An 18,883-nucleotide genomic window follows, 5' to 3' on the forward strand; every position below is an offset into this window, starting at 1 on the left:
TTCCCTCCCCTCACCCCAAATAAAGTCAGGGCCTTTCCTTCCTTTTTTTTAATTTCAGGATTTACCAATAAATATTATCCATATTTAGCATGAGATTGAAGCGAGAAAATTCTACGAACTTATTGGAAAAGCATTTTTTTGTAAGTCATTACCTCTTGACTATAAGCTCGCCTCTTAATTTCTGGGGAACTTTCCGGTGAGGAAATATTCTACACAAAATAAAAAAATCATAAAAACATGTTATTAATACCAGAAACAGAATTCACAATTACATGGTAGTGAACAGTCCAATAATGAACCCAGACAATTTTTTTTAAATCTAATAATGCTCTTTGCACACTGGCCAAGTTAACAAATGGAAAAAAATTACATTCATTTTCAAAATGATTATTCCTGTTGACACTTACCTTTCAAAAAACTGCATAAGCAAACCCCTGCTTTATTTTCACTCATAAAAGAAGGGGGGGATGGGGAGGACGGCTGTAAAATTTCAAGTTACGGTAATTAACTTGTACTTCCCAAGCACTTAGTACAGTGCTCTGCACACAGTAAGCGCTCAATAAATACGACTGATTGATTAACGGGCTGAAGTCTGTGGTGTTTTCAACTGTGTAGCAGATCTATCTGATCAACACTTTGTGTGCCAAATCCTCCAGTCCCCTTTCTTCGGGAAGGAAATGCAGTTTCCTCTTAAACATGTTTCACTGGTTCATCCTGCCTCAGATGGAAACTATTTTGGGTGTGTCCAAAAGGATGGACAAACACAGGTACCACGGGAAATAACCGAATCATAGAATAAAAGTCCTTAGAACACTGGTTTAAAAAACCAACCGTCCCCACTGTAAGGATAATCTTTCTAATATAATTATCTGGGTTTACACTGTCTTGAAGACAGACTGAACATTTCAGCCCTCTTGACTGTAAGCTCATTGTGGGCAGGGCTGTTATACTGTATTCTCCCAAGCATATAATACAGTGCTTTGCACACAGTAAGCGCTCATTAAATACAACTGGCTGAATGAGCATAGCAACTCTCCCTCTAATGCTCCTTGCCAAAGTATGCTTCCCCAATGCAGGCACAACCTCAACTTGGCCCTACTGGTCTGAAAGAGATCATAACTCTCCCGAAGCATTTAACTCATTACCAGAGGAACTTAGGGCAAAGGCCAAATAGCTGGAGGAAATACTGTTAAATATCAAAAAGCGTTTTCAATCTCCCACTTTAATAGCTCACCTCAAAGTGCATGACATTTCCATGTAGACAAGGAGTCACGGGAGTAACTGGTGAATAGATAGGTTTGTAACCATTCCTACAAGTTTCATCTTCTGATTTTACCCTAGGAGGAGTAGCAAACAAGGATGGGTCTGTGGCAGTGATATCTGCGTGGGTCGGTGTGGCATATGGAGAAGGAGTAGGTGTGGAGGTTTCCGAATAAGCAGCATCCAGGATTTGATAGAGTCTTCGTTTTTTAAGTGGGGTAGTTAAATCTGTATGTAAAACAAAAAAAAAAAACCACATTTCTAGAAAAGCCTGCTACCACCTTGAAGCTTACATTGTCTCCTTCTGAAATGACAGTAGCACACTGCTGTTCTAAGGATAGTCACTCCAACTAAAATTAATTTTCTTAGGACTTATTCTGATGAACTGACTCAAACAAGTAGTAAAATATACACTGTTAAAGCTAACAGATATTAACATTCTCTAGGAGATAACTTTTACAAGAACACCATTTTTCATTCTGTGAAAAAAATTAATACCGTCCATTAGTCCAGAACCTAAAATAACATTTCTCCTCAGTCATTAATCACCCACCCTTTTAGGACAATCAAGCTATTTAGTCGGCAATCAACTCTAAAACCAACTTTTTGGGGGTGGGAGTGGGAAAGAAGAGCAGAATTCAAGCACAAATCCAATAACTAACTTCCCTCAAACTAATTTTTAGCTTTTTGTTTTCATCAATTAATGGTAACTATTGAGTGCTTATAGTATGCAGAGCATTCTACTAATTCCTTGGGGGATGGGGGCGGGAGAGTGAGGGCAGTACAATACCAGACAAGTAGTAAACACGATCCCCGCCCTTTAAGAAGTTTATAGTCTGGGGTGGGGGGAGAAGATATTATATTTAAAAAAATATAGGTAGGGGAAAAGGCAGACTATAAGGGTATGTATGTAAGTGCTGTGGGGCTGGGGTGTATGGAGTGTGAATATCAAGGACTTCTGGGGTACAGATCCAAGTACACAGGCGAAACAGAAGGGAGAGGGAGTGAAGGAAGTAAGGGCTTAATCAGGGAAGGCCTCTTGGAGGAGATGTGATTTTAATAAGGCTTTGAATGTGGGCACAGTAGCAATTTGTCAGGTATAAAGGTGAAGGGAGGCCCAGGCCAGAGGCAGGATGTGGGCAAGGGGTCTGTGGCGAGGTAGAAGAGATCCAAGTACAAACAGCAGGTTGGTGTTGGAGGAGCCAAGTGGGTGGGCTGGGTTGTAATAAGAAAGCAGCAAGGTCAGGTAGGAGGGGGAGAGCTGAGTGAGTGCTTTAAGGCTGACAGTGAGGAATTTCTATCTGATGCAGAGGGGATGGGCAACCACTGGAGGTTTCTGAAGAGCAGAGAGATACACACTGAACATTTTTTAAAGGAAGATGACCTAAGCAGTAGAATGACGTACGGATTGGAGTAGGGAGAGACAAGAGGCAGGGAGGTCAGCGAGGAGGGATGTGAAAAATGTTTGGCTCAGTGGGACAGCAGTTCAGATGGAAAGAAAAATGCAAGAATGCAAACCCCAGAATCATGCCTGAATATGTGTTTAAGAAAGGTCTATGATTTAACCTCAGTTTCCTCAGACTTTATGTTACCATATTAAAAACAAGATACCTACCTTGTAGGGTACAGCCATCATTGAGTAACAGTGGACTTTTATTTTCACCATTAACTGTAGGACTTCTAGATCTTTCTTGACAGGGTGAATTAAATCTATCTATAATTGCTGAATTTTCTTCTTCCAATGCTTGCTTCAACCAACGCTGAAAAACAACATCGTAAGGGAGATGAATGAAATTTCAATACTCTAGTCATTCATTCATTCAATCGCATTTATTGAGCGCTTACTGTGTGTAGAGCATTGTACTAAGCGCTCGTCTGAGGGCTATCCCGGAGAATGCGGATTCCAGAAGCACAATCGGCCGCTTCAGTGTAAAACGTTGGCTTCCTACACATTATTAAACAAATACTCAGGAAACTTTTACCTTTTTGCAAGAGCCGGAAACATTTTCAGAGGGTTCTTTTCTCCTCTTTTTTTCTGAAAGGAATGGCGAAGTGAAGCGAATATAGTGCTTTGGAGTAGAATATACATGTGGGCTGTAAGAGAGACCCGGTAAAGAATTGAGTTGTGTAGCCAATACTTCGGGGTCTGTAGTTATTCGCAGAGGCCTTTCTGAAAGGCTGTCTGTAGGCTTCCCGGGCTTCTCGCTCTTCTCACTTAACCATTCATTGACCAAGTGCTAAAAAAGAGAGGGAAAATGGGGTAAGCATACAAGAATGGTATACAGGCATAGCTAGTATTTTCCAATTTCTGGTGGAAGAGCTTTGTTTCTTGGTGATAGCTCATTATTTACTTGGTGAATTAAATGATTTCTGGGCAGCTCAAAATTAACACCCTAACCTGGTAAATTCTTCTGACCAAGTCACAACACTTCTAAACTAGTACAGTTCCCCTTCGTTTGAGAGGCTTTATCATCCCAATTGTTTTAGATGACAAGCTTGGAGGGCTCAGGTGGGGAAGAGGAAACAGAGAATCTTTGGGATGGGGCAGTGAGGCAGCGGTGGTGAGAAAGGAAATGTAAGAAGTTGGTCCAAAAAGCTCCCCGGAGCAGAGTCCAGAAGAACTGAGCGGGGCCGGGGGGGTTGTCAATCCAGCCCTTACCCTGTATTTTGCCACGCCTGTATTAAGCACCTTTAGCGTGCTTCTGAGGTGCAGGGAGGGAGGGAGGGGGTGAAAACAAACAAGAAGAGTGGAGTTGGGAGATAGAAGGGAAAAACTAGAGAAAGGAGAACACACAAAACTCCAGTGAACATCAGTTATAAGCAATTTCCCAGACGGAGCCCCCTTTTTCCTCTCCTACTCCCCTCCCCATCACTACCCCCGCTCTACCCCCTTCCCCTCAGCACTTGTATATATTTGTATATATTTATTACTTTATTTTACTTGTACATATTTACTATTCTATTTACTTTATTAATGATGTGCATATAGCTATAATTCTGTTTATTCTGACGGTTTTGACACCCGACTACTTGTTTTGTTGTCTGTCTCCCCTTTCTAGACTGTGAGCCTGTAGGGACCGTCTCTATATGCTGCCAACTTGTACTTCCCCAGCGCTTAGCACAGTGCTCTGCACACAGTAAGCGTTCAATAAATACAACTGAATGAATGAATTACTTATTTTATAGCTGAAGGTAGTGAGCTGAAAAGACAGACCAATGCAGGGTTAAGTTTAGCACCAGGAAAGAGTACAATAACAAATTCCTACAACTGCTTTGGAGAAACTTCCCAAGTGCTCTGCTCACAGTAGGCGCTCAATAAATACGATTAAATGAAAAGTAACACTGTTAAAACCTCTAAGCCTACTTCTTCCATTGTATGTGCCTAACACAGGACATTCACAAAAATGGGTTAAGTCGTGAATTCCCCTCCAAAAAAAATAAATAAATAAATAGAGGAGCAGCATAGCCTAGTAGACAGAGCATGGGCCTGGGAATCAGAAGGACCTGGGTTCTAGTCCCAGCTCTGCCACTTGTCCGCTGTGCGACCTTGGGCAAGTCGCTTCACTTCTCTGGCCCCAGTTACCTCTTCTGTAAAATGGAGATTGGTACTGTGAGCCCCATGTGGGACAGGGACTTTGTCTAACCTGATGAGTTTGTATCTACCCCAGCACTTTGTACAGTGCCTGGCACATAGTACGCACTTAAAAAAATACCATTAAAAAACAAACAACAACAACAAAAAACTAATGGACTAAATGGAGCTCAGCTTCAAAGACAATGAAAAGTCCTTCATGATGGCAGTATCAAAGCAAGCACAGCAGAGGAATTAAGCCATCTGCTTGTGGAATGAGAAATGCTTCTCATTTCTCAGCTGCTTTTCGTTTAAGATTAATAAAGCTGGAAACTGGTTTCTGTCCTCTCAAAATGAGGACTGATGTAAGAGACAAGTATTTAAACTTTAGTTTGCTTCCTATAGGATAAGCACATATAGGATAGGATAAGCAGTGGTGCAAGACTCAATATGTTTTTTCCCCCGATGAAAGAGACAAGTATTTAAACTTTAGTTTGCTTCCTATAGGATAAGCACATATAGGATACGATAAGCAATGGTGCAAGACTTAATATGTTTTATCCCTTTAGAGAAAAGATAAAATGGATGATTTTTTAAATACTCATTTCTTAGAAGGGCTAAGTGGAGAAGAACGTGACAAATAAAAACTGCCCTTGCTAAGGATTTTCCTCAGTTTCTGCACCTGACTGGAAGGAGAACCTTAACTCCACGTGTTCACTCTGTTGTCCCCATGAAAACTGTCAGTTTGTGCCCTAAGAAGCAAAAATTTTCCTTGTGTGGGTTTCTTAATTTGGGCTGATGTACCCCTCTTTCCAGGACATGAAAAAGACATCTTCATTCTTTAAAGTTATTCGGCTGGTGCATCTAGTCTGCAGAATCCTGAATACCTTAGTTAATCGAGTCCAGACAAAGTATCCACAAATGCTTAATATTATTTATGGGAATTACTTAATAGACCTCAATCTGCAAAAGTATAAATGGAATGGATTTTATGTTAGACCATTTCAGAATTCCATAAGTGCACAGACTGCGGATGGAGGACTACTATCCAAGGAAAAACTGAACTGCCGCACTGGCAGAATATTTTAAATATAAAAGAACGACATGAACCACCACCACCACCACAATATGAACCCATTTACCTTTCTGAAATCCTGAATGGGTTTTGATGTTCTAATAGAAAAAGAAACAATCATTGGCTCGTAAGAGCCTAAGTTCTCTCGCAAAATATAGGAAGTATATTAAAGGGGAGCAGAACATTGATTACTAGACTAGAAGACCGTGACACTTGCTTCAAACCAACTGTACAAGAAAACGTGTTTTGAATTTCTACATCTCTCTCACAAACAAACACAATCATACCTTCTTTGTTTTGGGGTATTTTGTGGAACATTTATTAAGTGCTGGAGCTTCAGTTTCAGGGATGATTTCTGCTACAGCAGGTTCGGTATCGGGTTCTGCGGCGAGTGCAGAGTTCTCAGTTTCATTTGGTTGGGAAGTGACTTCCACATCTGGAGAAGAGGGCTGGATATCTGAACACATACTGACAGTTCTGTGTCGTCGGCGCTGCTGACCGATGTGAGTCCTGCCCCGAGAAAAGCTTTTTCTCTGTTTAGCTCTGTTTACTTTGGCAGGGGTTGGTTTGCCGGCAGTTTCTTCTTTTGCTGGTTCCTAGTACAAGAGTCACCAAAATAAGTACTTTTCATAATGGGTAAGGTAAGAGCTCAAATTTCTAGGGAAGGTTTAAGCCATTGAAATGGCCTCTGGGAAACCAATATTTACAGTCAATACAGCCTGAAGGCATTCCCACATTAACAGAGTTCTAATTATTGCTTCCATAATCTGCCAGAACGACAATTATCCCACCAAGTGACTTTGACGTATAGGTAATTCACACCCAAATATTTATCACCCACTGTTAACAGGATTTTGTCATGATTTGGCTGTCATTGACACTGGAACTTTTATTAGATAGTTCTAACTCATTTAATCGTATTAATTGAGCGCTTACTGTACTAAGCGCTTGGGAGAGAACAATACAACAATAAGCAGATACGTTCCCTGCCCACTAGATACAGTAAGCTTAGAGTCTAGCGGATGCTATTTTACTTTGTGACTCTTGAGAAAACAAGGCTCAAACTAACGCCATTAGTAGTAGTAATGGTATTAGGGCAATACACTGACCTAAACACTTGGGGAAAATACAATATAAGCAAGCACAAAATATGTCCACTGCCCAAAAGGCAGTGCCCAAAAGGAGCTTGTACTCTAATAGGGGAAGGCAAATAAAACCATTTTCAAGCAATGGAATCCAAGTAACTTAAATGTTCAATCAAATATACCTATTCACACATGTGGAGTGGCTGGGTATAAATAAGGATAGAGGCAGGTAGTTGTTTGATATGATTTGGGGTACTGATAATGTCTTTCCTTCCCCAACTAATTTATAGAGCTCTGAAGGTGGGGGGGGGCGGGGAAGAGAATGGGTTCTGGAAGATTTGGTGGACTGGCCGACAGCAGGGGTAAAAGGTCTTAGTGAGAAAGTTGAGCTTGGGGTTCAGTTAAGAGGTGGGCAGGGTTGTAGTACCACTAGATACAGTGGAGAAAACCGACTCTAATAGCAAGGAGTTTCTGTCTGAGGCAGAGGAAACCGTTGTTTCTGGGTTTCCTCCGCCTCAGACAGAAACTCCTTCGTTGTTTCTGGAAGGGTTTTGTGGGGAGGGGATGCATGTGCTGAATGTTGTTTCAGGAAGGGGTCTTTGCAGCAGCATGAAATATGGAGGGACGGGGAGGAGAGATGGAAGGTGACCAGCCCGAGAATGGATACACAATAGACTAATTGTGCCCTGATGAGTTTTTGAACCACTTGTTGACTCCTTGGGTAGACAGGAATAAGTGGTTCTGCTAACTGCTTTTGTGGAAGAATCAAGAGCAGAGCCTGAGGAGCCAAAAATGACAGCATGGCTGTGGCTTCGGTTATTCTGGAGGGGGGGGGGGAGGTGTCGACCACGATGGGGAAGTACACTCGATTTTAGTACCTTATTCTAGATGCTAATAAGAGATCCTGCCCTATTTCGGAATTTCACTAAATCAAAGTCGATAAAAGAAACGGAAAAGGCAAGAACAAGATACCTGAACGAGCTCAGCTTCGTTGATAATCTGGGCGTCTTTACACTCCGGTTTAACTTCTGTTTTCGCTGTGCTGATTCTTTCCAAAGCCTGTTCTCTTCGTTTCTCTCTCTTTTCCAGCCTGGCAAAAGCTTGCAGAATAGCTTCCATTTTCCTTTCTTCTCTGGTCTAGATAAATGAAAATGACAACTTATCAAATATTTAAAGGGCATAAAACAAAACATCTATAAATTCAACCAAAGTTCTAAATGACTGGTGACCCTCCCCGAAAATTTACCCATAGCTGTCCAGTGGCATTTCAGACCCAATATTCAGCATTAGTATAGTTCCAGACAGGACCCCCACAAATAATGCTGATTGAAATAGAGGATGGTCAGGCAGTAAGTATACAGACAATATGAACATTGGACTCATCAAAAACTGCTGAATTACAGTGTTCATACCACATCCCAGACATGAGCAGAACAACCGATTTACAGGATACTGAGCTACGTGGCTCTGACAAATACCCAGCCAAGAAACAAATCACAACTTAGTAATGCTCAACAAGCTATTTCACCAGGAAAACATTCCAGTCACCCTGCAGATGTCCAGGGAAACCTGGACACAATATTGATTAAACCAGCTCAAAATATATGATTCTCCCTGAAAATGTGAAGCACGAACTTATATACTACTGGGCAGAACCCTAAGCAAGAGTAGATTGGTAATTCTATTTAAAATTATCATCTCAAAATTGGAACAAATTTTGTGATAAAAAGTAGACAATGTAAATTCACTGAATATTTTAGTAATAGTGTTTACAAGCATTGCCTGTGTGCAGTGAACTAAACTAAGCAATGGGAATCGCTGTCTCTTGGCGAAGGAGGGGGAAGGTGTCATTTTCCATTTTCCTTTAATCGATGGCGTTTATTATTATTTTTAAATGGTATTTGTTAAAGCGCTTACTACGTGGCAGGCACTGTACTAAACTCTGGTGGTTAGTACAAGCCAATCAGGTTGGATGTAGTCCATGTCCCACATGGGGCTCACAGTCTTAATCTCTATTTTACAGATGAGGTAACTGAAGCACAGAGAGGTGAACTGACTTTCCCAAGGTCATAAAGCAGTCACCTGGTAGAGTCGGAATTAGAAACCAGGTCCTCTGACTCCCAGGACTGGGCTCTTTCCATTAGGCCACCTGCTTCTCCTTTATTGAGGGCTTACTGTGTGCCACTTGGGCTGGGAGAATGCAATACACTTAGTAGACATGATCCCTGCCCCTGAGGAGTTTACAATCGAGTGGGGAAAACAGACATTAAAATAAATTACAGATAAGAAGCAGCAACCGGGGTATAAGGGCATGTACATAAATGTTGTGGGGAGTGGTTAGGGGGTACAGACCTGAGTGAACAGACAATGCAGAAGGGAGGGATAATAGAGTGGGGAGATAAAAAGTTAGTCAGAAAAGGCTTCTTGAAGATATGACCTAGTAGGACTTTGAAGATGAGGAGAGTGGTAGTCTGTAGGATACGAAAAGGGGCAGGGGAGAAAGTACCATGAGCAAGGAGTTGGCCACAAGAGAGATGAGATAAAAGCAAAGTAGGATGATGCTGGAAGAATGAAGTGAGCAGGGTGTGTTGTAGGGAGAGAGAAGTTCCTGTTCGATGCAGAGATGTACAGACAATCGTGAAGGTTTTTGAAGAGTGGCTAGAAATGGACAGAATGATTTTTGGGAAAACGGTCTGGGCGGCAGAGTGAAATATGTGAGACTGGAGGCAGGGAGGTCAGCGAAAAAACTGATGCAGTAGTCGCTGCAGGATATGATGAGTGCTTTGACCAGTGTGGTAGCAGTTTAAATGAAGAGGAGGGGGCAGATTTTAGAGATTTTGCGAGACTGAATATGGTAACAGATTCTATATGTGGGCTGAATGAGAAGAATGGTTGAAGATAATGCCATGGCAGTGGGTTTGTGAGCCAGAAAAGGGGGTGGTGGTTGTGGTGTCAACAGTGGTTGCAAAGTTGGCGGAAGGAGAGGGTTCGAGTGGGATGGTGAGAAATCCCGTTTTGGACATGTTAAATTTGAAGGTTTGGAGGGACATCCAAGTTGAGATGTCCTGAAGGCCCATGTAAGGAATGATGGCTATTAAGTTAGACTTGTCCAGTCTATTGAGGATGGACACAGGGAGTGGAAGGGAACTCTCCAACTCCAAACACATATACCTACCTGCTACATGACATTTTTGATGTGGGGGACTGAAAGGAGAAAAGCATGCTATTACCCCAATGACAACTTTTAGGGAGATAAGAATCAATCACAAATAGTATACAACTTCACGCTATTATAAGAGCTAGAGAGAATGTGTTGAAATTGATGAAGACCTGGTCCTCAACTTACTTGCTCTGGGAGGTGGCGCAAACACAAGAGTAAAGAGAAAAAAGCCATCCAAATGGTTAAACTTACTTTCACAGTTTTAAAAAATGATTTACGCAATTGTAGCTGTCATCTACCTTCACTTTCTTCCCAAGGCAGATAAGAGAAAGTTTAGAAACCAATGATAAAACACAGTCAGAATTAACTATTAAATTAAGACAAGCCTAATACTCTACAGTGTTTTGCAAATGATTTCCTGGGGTGATTAAAATAGAAAGCTGCAGTTTTCTATGTTTTTATTTTTTTTTAAATAGTATCTGTTGAGCCCTTACTATGTGCCAGGCACTGTACTAAGCACTGGGGTAGATACAAGTTAATTATGTTGGACAAAATCCATGTCCACATGTGGGACTCACCGTCTTAATCCCCATTTTACAGATGAGGTAACTGAGGCCCAGAGGAGTGAAGAGACTAGCCCAAGGTCACACAACAGACAAGTGAAGGAGCCAGGATTAAAACCAAGCGTGCAGTCTTGCTTTTCCTGCTAAAAACAATTCTGCCGAGTTCCTTCCTGCCTTCTCTCAAGGCACTCGGAGCCAACGATGTTACACCAAAGCAGAGTTATTATCAAGGGCACTTGACCACCTACTGGTGTGGGCAGCGAATATGTCTGTTTATTGTTATAATGTTCTCTCTCAAGCACTTAGTACAGTGCTTTGCACATAGTAAGTGCTCGAATACAATTGACTGACTGTACAGTACTCATTTGGGGGGGGGGGGGGGAGGGACAATTAAAAAACAAGGCCCTTGTCCTCAGAAGAGTTAACAATTTAATGGGAAAGACAAGTGGACCAAAACTGCCCAGCATCCAATAGATGAGAGACAAATGATAATGTAAACAATCATATACAATACAACTACACCCAGTTCAAAGACAAGCTTTGGAGACACTTTCTTTTGAAAAAGCAGTCCAAATCTGCCAAGTCGCATAAACTGACAATGTTTCATCTGCCCCTGAAACAAAAATGCTTTGCCACCATCGGAAATAGATGTGCTCCCACAGTGATAAACTGTGACAAAGGAAAAAAAATGCTTTGATAAAGACACAGACAACCCATCACAGGAATACCAACATCAGATAAATAAGAAAATACCATTTTAAGACTAGTTGGTCGAGATGCCCGCACATGGACATCGTTCTGCTTGGGATCGGCCCACTCGTCAGCGGCCTACGTTTACTGAGTTAATCCCCACATACCATCATGTGTTCATCAACACCACCTTCCACACAAAAGAAAGACAACCCAGATGCACCCATGAACTGTCAGTACCCTCTCATCAACTCAGACCTCAAGGATGAGCACGGATCACTGTCGCCATGGGGGAAATGGATTGGGCCATATTTATCGGCTCCGAACTCACAATGACTGTATAAACCATTCCACCGAAAAGAATCCTCCAAACCACCAACACAGCTAAACGTTAAGCTCCTGGAGAACAAAGACAGTTTTGCAGTGTTATCAGGGTAGCCCTATGGCATCAAGAAACTCCAAAAACACAATCTCCGACGTAACTTGAGAAAGGCCATTTTTCCATGACGCTGTCTAGTGGCAGCAGTCAAACTGTTGTGTGTCGACAGGCAAAGTCACTAGGATTTGTTCAGGGCTGACGTCTCTGACGGAAAAGTCTACCTGCAGCAGATAGATGACTGCTCTAACAATCTTACAGGTCCTTATGACGCAACCAAAACAGTTTTTCAGAAACTCACATCATGACATGCACACTCATGACAAGTGGTGGACTGCCAAAGAGGAAGGAAGAGAACGGCCACATGTCCCTAAACGGAAGTGATCTGGACTGTAAGCTCATGGTGGGCAGAGAATGTGACCTCCAACTCTGCTAGGTTGTTCTTTCCCAAGTGCTTACAGTGCTCTGCACACGGTAAGTGCTCAAATACTATTGATTGATAAGTAAAATAACACTGCTTTGCATGGGCCACCCCAGCACCTCTTGAAGCAAGAGAGCTGCATCACATCATACACTCAGAGGACACTGTAAATAACATTTCTCAACACTGAAGCCTTTCAAAACACTGAAAACCTTCCAACAGGCAGATAGGGCACTTTTCCCAACTACTAAGCAAGTCTCCGCAGCAATTATTAACAGCAGCATTCACGGTACCATTCACATTGAGCTCTATAAGCATGAAGGGGTTGCCCTGCTTAAACATTTTCTCTCTCTCTCTCCCTCCCTGAGAGACACCAGGATCAATCCTGAGCGTTATTGAGCATTTACTGTGTGCAGAGCACTGTGCTACTACTACACCTACTTCAACTAAATGTATCTGGGAAACAACTCATTCTTGATAAATGAGTCTCTGGTTACAATAAAATAACTATTTTTGTTGGCTTTTAAGAGAGTTCGCAGATATTGATATTCATATAGCATCATACACTTACTTCACTCTATCATGGGATAGTCTTCCAGACATAGTATCACTCAAGAATTTTAAGGGAAAAGTACATTTGTGTTAGGCAGGTTATCCAAGGATACATGGTGTAAGTCTGGATAATGCTTTTAAGCCTTTACTCAAGTATCTAAACTCCACTGACTAGGCAGGTGCTTGGTCTCAAAAGTCTGACCTCAAATTCAAAGAACATCTCCAAAGTTAATTCATGCAATTTTGCAACATTTTAAAATTCCTGGAATGCATCTGCTTAGAAAGAAAGGCGATAGGAACATCAGGAGAAACATCCTTCTTAAGGCCTTTAATTGAAATACCAATGAGTGTTCCGATTGAAAATTTGGTGTCTAATCAGACAATTCACTTTTGAGGAACACAGTTAACTAACCCCACCAAAAATATATATATTAGGGAAGGTTTCCAGGTCACTCGCACTGCTCCTTTTCAGTCAACAAGTGAGCAAAGTGCATCCGAACAGCCTCAGAGACTTTCTTTATTTGAAGGTAACTTACAAGAACTAACTATGCTTAAAGGATAGGCTAATTAGTCTCATTTTTATTAGTCAAAACCCTTAAAATATGACTTGAAATTAAGTTTTGAAACATCAGAAAATTTGGGGCCGGCATGGGAGCTCTGGAGCCTTGTAAGACTGGTCGCTTCCCCTACCTCTCTTCTCTCCTTCCCAGGAATCCTCAGACCCAACTGAAAGTGGTTTGGTAGCATCCCTGGAGCCACAGAATTATGACTCCTCCCCTCAAAAAACTAGTAGTCTTCGTCGTGGTCAAAGTAGCAATGGCATTTATTGAGGGCTTATCTGGTGGGGGACACTGTGTCAGGTGCTTGGGAAATTTTCAAAAAATGAAGTGATATGTGACCTGTTCACAAGTAGGGTCCGCTGTAATGGGGGAACTGCTGGTTTTATGTTTTTAGGTGGCATTATTGATTTTATAATTCACTGTTTTATATTACCCTTTTATTGTTCTATGGATCAGTTGCCCCTCCACCCCCACCCCAGTACCTCTTCCACAGGGCTCACCATCTAAATGGGGGGAGGGGTAGAAAATCCAATTACCTCGTCATTGATCTACTTTGAGGTTAACACCCGTGAGTAGATATTTCACTTCTAAATTTCCCATCTTGCGGATTTGCTCTTTGCACTTTATAACCTTGTGTGAATGTGACCAGCAGGGACAAATGAGGTCACAAGTGGCTTGGACAAATCACCAGTACTAAAATCAATTTCTCTGAGTGGGCTTTCATTCCTGAACCTTCAGGATTGAGGCTCATCCATTGTTTCTCATGAAGAAGTCCATAACTTTTCTTATTGAGGGTCCTTCAGCGTGCAGTGGGCAACAAACAAGCGTCAAGGGTTTAAATTTCACTATCAAGGAAACTGCAAAATGGATTTTTCCCAAATCAAGTCAAAATTTACTCTAGCATAGACAATCTTTCAAAATATGGCCAACATTCAACCACCTTGCCCTTTCTTTGACCATTCCGTTCATCAACAGGATTCACGCTTGCATTGCAATGCAGTGGCCCCACCAAAACAGCCATGCAACCATCAAGACAAGAAGATCAAAGGCCACCTCGACCCTAGGGCGGGACCGGTCAGGTATATCCAGATCCGGGCCAGAATCCAAGAACCTATTTCCACCTTGTTTTCCTATTTAATTTCAAATATCGTGTGTTCCAAAATGCCATCTCTCAGTAGGTCATTTTACACATTTAACACCTCCTTGCTGGTCAAAGAGGGAAGAAGGCCCAGTTCTTGCCTCATAGGAAAGGCTTCTATTTCCCATAGCAACCATAAAAATGGAAGAAAGATGGGAAATTTGGGTCAAGAGTCAGACCAAGGTTCATACTTCCTTAGAGCAGGTTCCACAGCACAGGACATGAAGACATCTGGTGTGGCACACCTGCTCTTTTCCAGAAAAATTGTCTCAGCCTCACAGCTCTGCCTTTGTAAAGCTGTGTGGACCACAAAGGGTTTGGCATTCTAGAACAGTGGGGCAGGAACCCAGAAGTAGCACAGGGACCACTGATATCACAGAGGGGCCGGGGGAACAAAAGGGGGTGCTGGGAGATGAACAGAGATGGAGGAAAGCTTGTTCTTTCCACCCTGAATATATATAAATCTAAAGACTTGGCTTACTAATGTATGCATGAACTGGAGATGACAGAGGGCCAACTTAGCATAAGGTCTCCTATCATGATTACCAACCCAAAAACAAAAAACAAAACAAAAAAACAAACCACGCATATCTCCAGACTCTCACTGCTACTCAAACTGGGTATGTCAGGTTTTCAAGTCTGAATGTCTATTGTATCTACTAATACTATATACAATAGCAACTATTCTTTACAAGGCCCCTATAATAACATCTCACAAAACACAATTTCAGAAGCCATATTTGCCAAAACCAACCTAACTCCGTGAGGTTCTTCACGCCCAGTTTATACAAAATTCAATAAGCAGGTAATCAGAGAAAAGGGCCCAAAGGGAAGAGCTGGCTGCCTTTCCAGGCCAACACTTTTAAGCTTCTGTAAGGAAAGCTCCTGTAACTGCCAAGGTGGCTTTGGCCCTAAAGCCTAAGTGAGACCGAAAAATCATTTGCAAGTAGCAGTGTGGCTCAGTGGAAAGAGCCCGGGCTTTGGAATCAGAGGTCATGGGTGCAAATCCCAACTCTGCCAGTTGCCAGCTGTGTGACTTTGGGCACGTCACTTCACTTCTCTGGGCCTCAGTTACCTCATTTGTAAAATGGGGATTAAGACTGTGAGCCTCCTGTGGGACAGCCTGATCACTCTGTAACCTCCCCAGCGCTTAGAACAGTGCTTTGCACATAGTAAGCGCTTAATAAATGCTATTAGTATTATTTGCACTAACTCTAAAGGGCGATCTGAATGCTTCTCTGCTGAGGCGAACTCGGCTCCAGCTCTAAAACCAACTTCTGCAGGCTCAAAAAGCTGAGGATTTTAGATCCCGGAGTTCCCCTCGGGGCCCTGGGTGCTTCCCAGACGGATCAGCTTGATTCAGACCATCACGGTGACATCTTCAAGGGCATGGCGGAAGGGGAGTCAGGGAGCCACGGGTGAGGGAAACGGGAATGAGAAGGGAAGCGAGCCCATCCAGCCGCTGGAGACCGGAGGGCACCCAATGCCTGGGTTAACCCCCATCCTCCCGCCCAACACTACAAAGGCAAACACCCTCCCTTGCACAAGCTGACCAAACAACACTAGAGCATTAGGAGGACTGTGGCAGCACAGGCCATCTAATCAGTAGTGGATTGTTGTTGTTACAGTTGATACTGATTTTGTTTATCCCAGCCAGTTTCTTTTTTTGCAGGGGGTGGGGTGGTTCCAGTGAGTCAGGGCCTGTGTCTGAAATGGGTGTTCGCAGATTCTTCCTAGCACTGCTCCTCATGTTGTAAACTTAATGTGTACTGACTGATTTAAATACTGGGGGAAGAAAAGGGCATAATCCCAACATTACTCCCTTATATAGTTTAAGTACACTCAAATCTGCCCTCGATGCGCGTTTTTACTATGCAATGGTTAAGAATGCAGTTAAGGAACAGCCTTCCAACAACACATCTGTTTAGATACAGTGTGCCGCAGTGCCCGAGGAAACTATTTCTGCAAATATCGGTGGTGCTGAATACAATGAGTAATGGCTATTCTCTTCAGTGCACAGTTTTCAAGAAAATAACCCCCAGGTTGCAGGAAACATGGCTATTTTTTAATATATGTTTTTTTAAAAAATGGAGTAACGAAAAATACAAGACTTTAACACAAGCCTGAACTTCTGACAATGTCATAGAGGAACGATTTCAAGGGGAATGTCATTTTCCAGAGGGCAACTACGAGGCAACGGGAGGTTCTAGATAAATTTCAATAGTAAAAATCCAGATTAGACATTCATGCTGCATCGAAAGATGCAGTCTTGAGAGAGAGAGAGAGAGAGAGAGAGTTTCTCCATATTACCATCATAGAACATATGTTCTGAGTGAGCAGAGGGGACAGAGGAATGGTGGTGAAGCACCCCTGATGCTGCTGCTAATGTTCAGTTTTTTATTTATTTTTTTCATTTGGGGGTTGGGGGAGGCCTATGGTATTTGTTCCCCCCTCAGGATGGCACCTGTAGAGTTTCAGGTACTCTACCAGTCTCAGCTAGGAGGGGAAGAGTCAAGCAGAGGCAGACCCATTCCATTCCTAGCTTGGACAGTGGCTAGCGAGGGGAAGGTAGTCGGCTACAAGCCGAAACTCACCTGTGCTGGGCAGCAGCAGCACGGGAGAGAGTCGAGGGAGGAAGGTGGCAATGGTAAACCACTTCCACATTTTTACCAAGAAAACTCAACGGAGGCGGCCGTAGATGGAGGTAAGGCGTTCTGGGAGGGATGTGTCCATGGAGTCGCTGCGGATCGGATATGACTCGAAAGCATAAGGCAAGGGTATCTGTTAAGCGCTTATTCTGGGCCAGGCACTATACTAAGTGCTGGGGTAGATACAAGCTATTGGACACAATCGCTGTTCCTCATGGGGTTCACAGTTTAAATCCCCATTTTAGAGATGAGGTAACCGAGGCCCAGAGAAGGGAAGCGACTTGCCCAAGGTCACGCTGCAGACAAGTGGCGGAGCCAGGATTAGAACCCCGGTCCTTCTGATCCCTGGGCCTGAGCTCTATCCACCAGGCCAGGCCACCTTTTTTTTTTTTTTTAAACCAGCTGTAACCTGCCCTGCTTATGCTTGCGGGGCTGGCTGGCTTTCCCTGCCTGAAGGTCACTGTCACTGGCCTACAAATTGTGCAGGGTCACTGGCTCTAGTGCCACCTAGGACTTGGTTCATCGGCAGCACAGACCCCGTGGTGTTATCGGAGGAACCCACCTGAGAAACAGACATGAGCCTTACACATTTTAAGAGGCCTACCCAGACTGAGCCCTCTTTTTCCTCTCCCCCTCCCCATCTCCTTCCCCTCCCCACAGCACCTGTATATATGTTTGTACAGATTTATTACTCTATTTTACTTGTACATATTTACTATTCTATTTATTTTGTCAATGATGTGCATGTCTCTATATGTTGCCAATTTGTACTTCCCAAGCGCTTAGTACAGTGCTCTGCACATAGTAAGCGCTCAATAAATACGATTGATGATGATGATCTAGCTTTACCTCTATTTATTCTGATGACTTGACACGTGACCACGTTTTGTTTTGTTGTCTGTCTCCCCCTTCTACAGTGAGCCCGTTGTTGGGTAGGGACCATCTTCTCTATGTTGCCAACTGTACTTCCCAAGCGCTTAGTACAGTGCTCTGCACACAGTAAGCGCTCAATAAATACTATTGAATGAATGAATATTACTGAAACCTGGCTCTCCCCGAGATGAGCCAGTCTCTCCCCTGCCGCTCTCGCCCAAGGGAGCCTCATCAACAACATCTCTAGAATCCACCCTTTCCTCTCCATCCCCCTGGTTACAAGCAGGAAACGTGACTGCTAATTCTGCTGCATTGTACTTTACCAAGTGCTTAGTACAGTGCTTTGCACCTAGTAAGTGCTCAATATATATTGATTGATTGATCCAAACTGCTACCACACTGATCCAAGTATTCATTTCCTGCCTTGACTACATCAGCCTCCTCACTGACCTCCCTGCCTCCTGTCTCTTCCTTCTTCCAGTCCACACTTCACTCTGCTGCCCAGATCCATTTTCTCCCTCAAAATCCTCCAGTGGTTGCCCAGCCACCTTCACAATCATTCAAACCAATTTATCGAGCACTTAGCGCAAAACGTTGTACTAAGCGATTAGCACTTTACTGTACTCCACATCAAACAGCAACCCCATACCATTGGCTTTGAGGCATTCAATCAACTCTCTCCCTCCTAGCTAACCTCACTGATTAGCTACTACAACCAAACTCACACGCTCTGCTCCTCTAATACCAACGTATTATCTGTACCTCACTAATCCTTTGCTTATGCCAATGGTCGTCCACCATTCTCCCCAACTTCAAAACCCTCCTAAAATTACATCTCCTCCAAAAAGGCCTTCCTAGGCTAAGCCCTTTATTTCCTCTATCCACCCTACCCTCTGTGTCAACTATGAACT

The 18,883-nt window shown here is 43.0% G+C and overlaps 1 protein-coding gene across 2 annotated transcripts in view; it reads right to left on the bottom strand.

Annotated features, from left to right (window-relative positions):
- KMT2E (lysine methyltransferase 2E (inactive)) overlaps window positions 1–18,883 on the bottom strand; it is a 65,463-nt gene that overhangs the window by 7,547 nt on the left and 39,033 nt on the right. For both annotated transcript variants that reach the window (XM_038740943.1, XM_038740945.1), the window contains 6 exons: window positions 7,964–8,128; window positions 6,194–6,502; window positions 3,243–3,497; window positions 2,876–3,020; window positions 1,235–1,488; window positions 153–209 (listed from right to left, as the gene is read on the bottom strand). In XM_038740943.1, coding sequence (XP_038596871.1) covers window positions 153–209; window positions 1,235–1,488; window positions 2,876–3,020; window positions 3,243–3,497; window positions 6,194–6,502; window positions 7,964–8,128 — 1,185 coding nt within the window. The remainder of the gene's footprint in view (window positions 1–152; window positions 210–1,234; window positions 1,489–2,875; window positions 3,021–3,242; window positions 3,498–6,193; window positions 6,503–7,963; window positions 8,129–18,883) is intronic.

This window comes from Tachyglossus aculeatus (assembly GCF_015852505.1).
Source record: "Tachyglossus aculeatus isolate mTacAcu1 chromosome 12 unlocalized genomic scaffold, mTacAcu1.pri SUPER_6_unloc_1, whole genome shotgun sequence".
Taxonomy (NCBI): domain Eukaryota; kingdom Metazoa; phylum Chordata; class Mammalia; order Monotremata; family Tachyglossidae; genus Tachyglossus; species Tachyglossus aculeatus.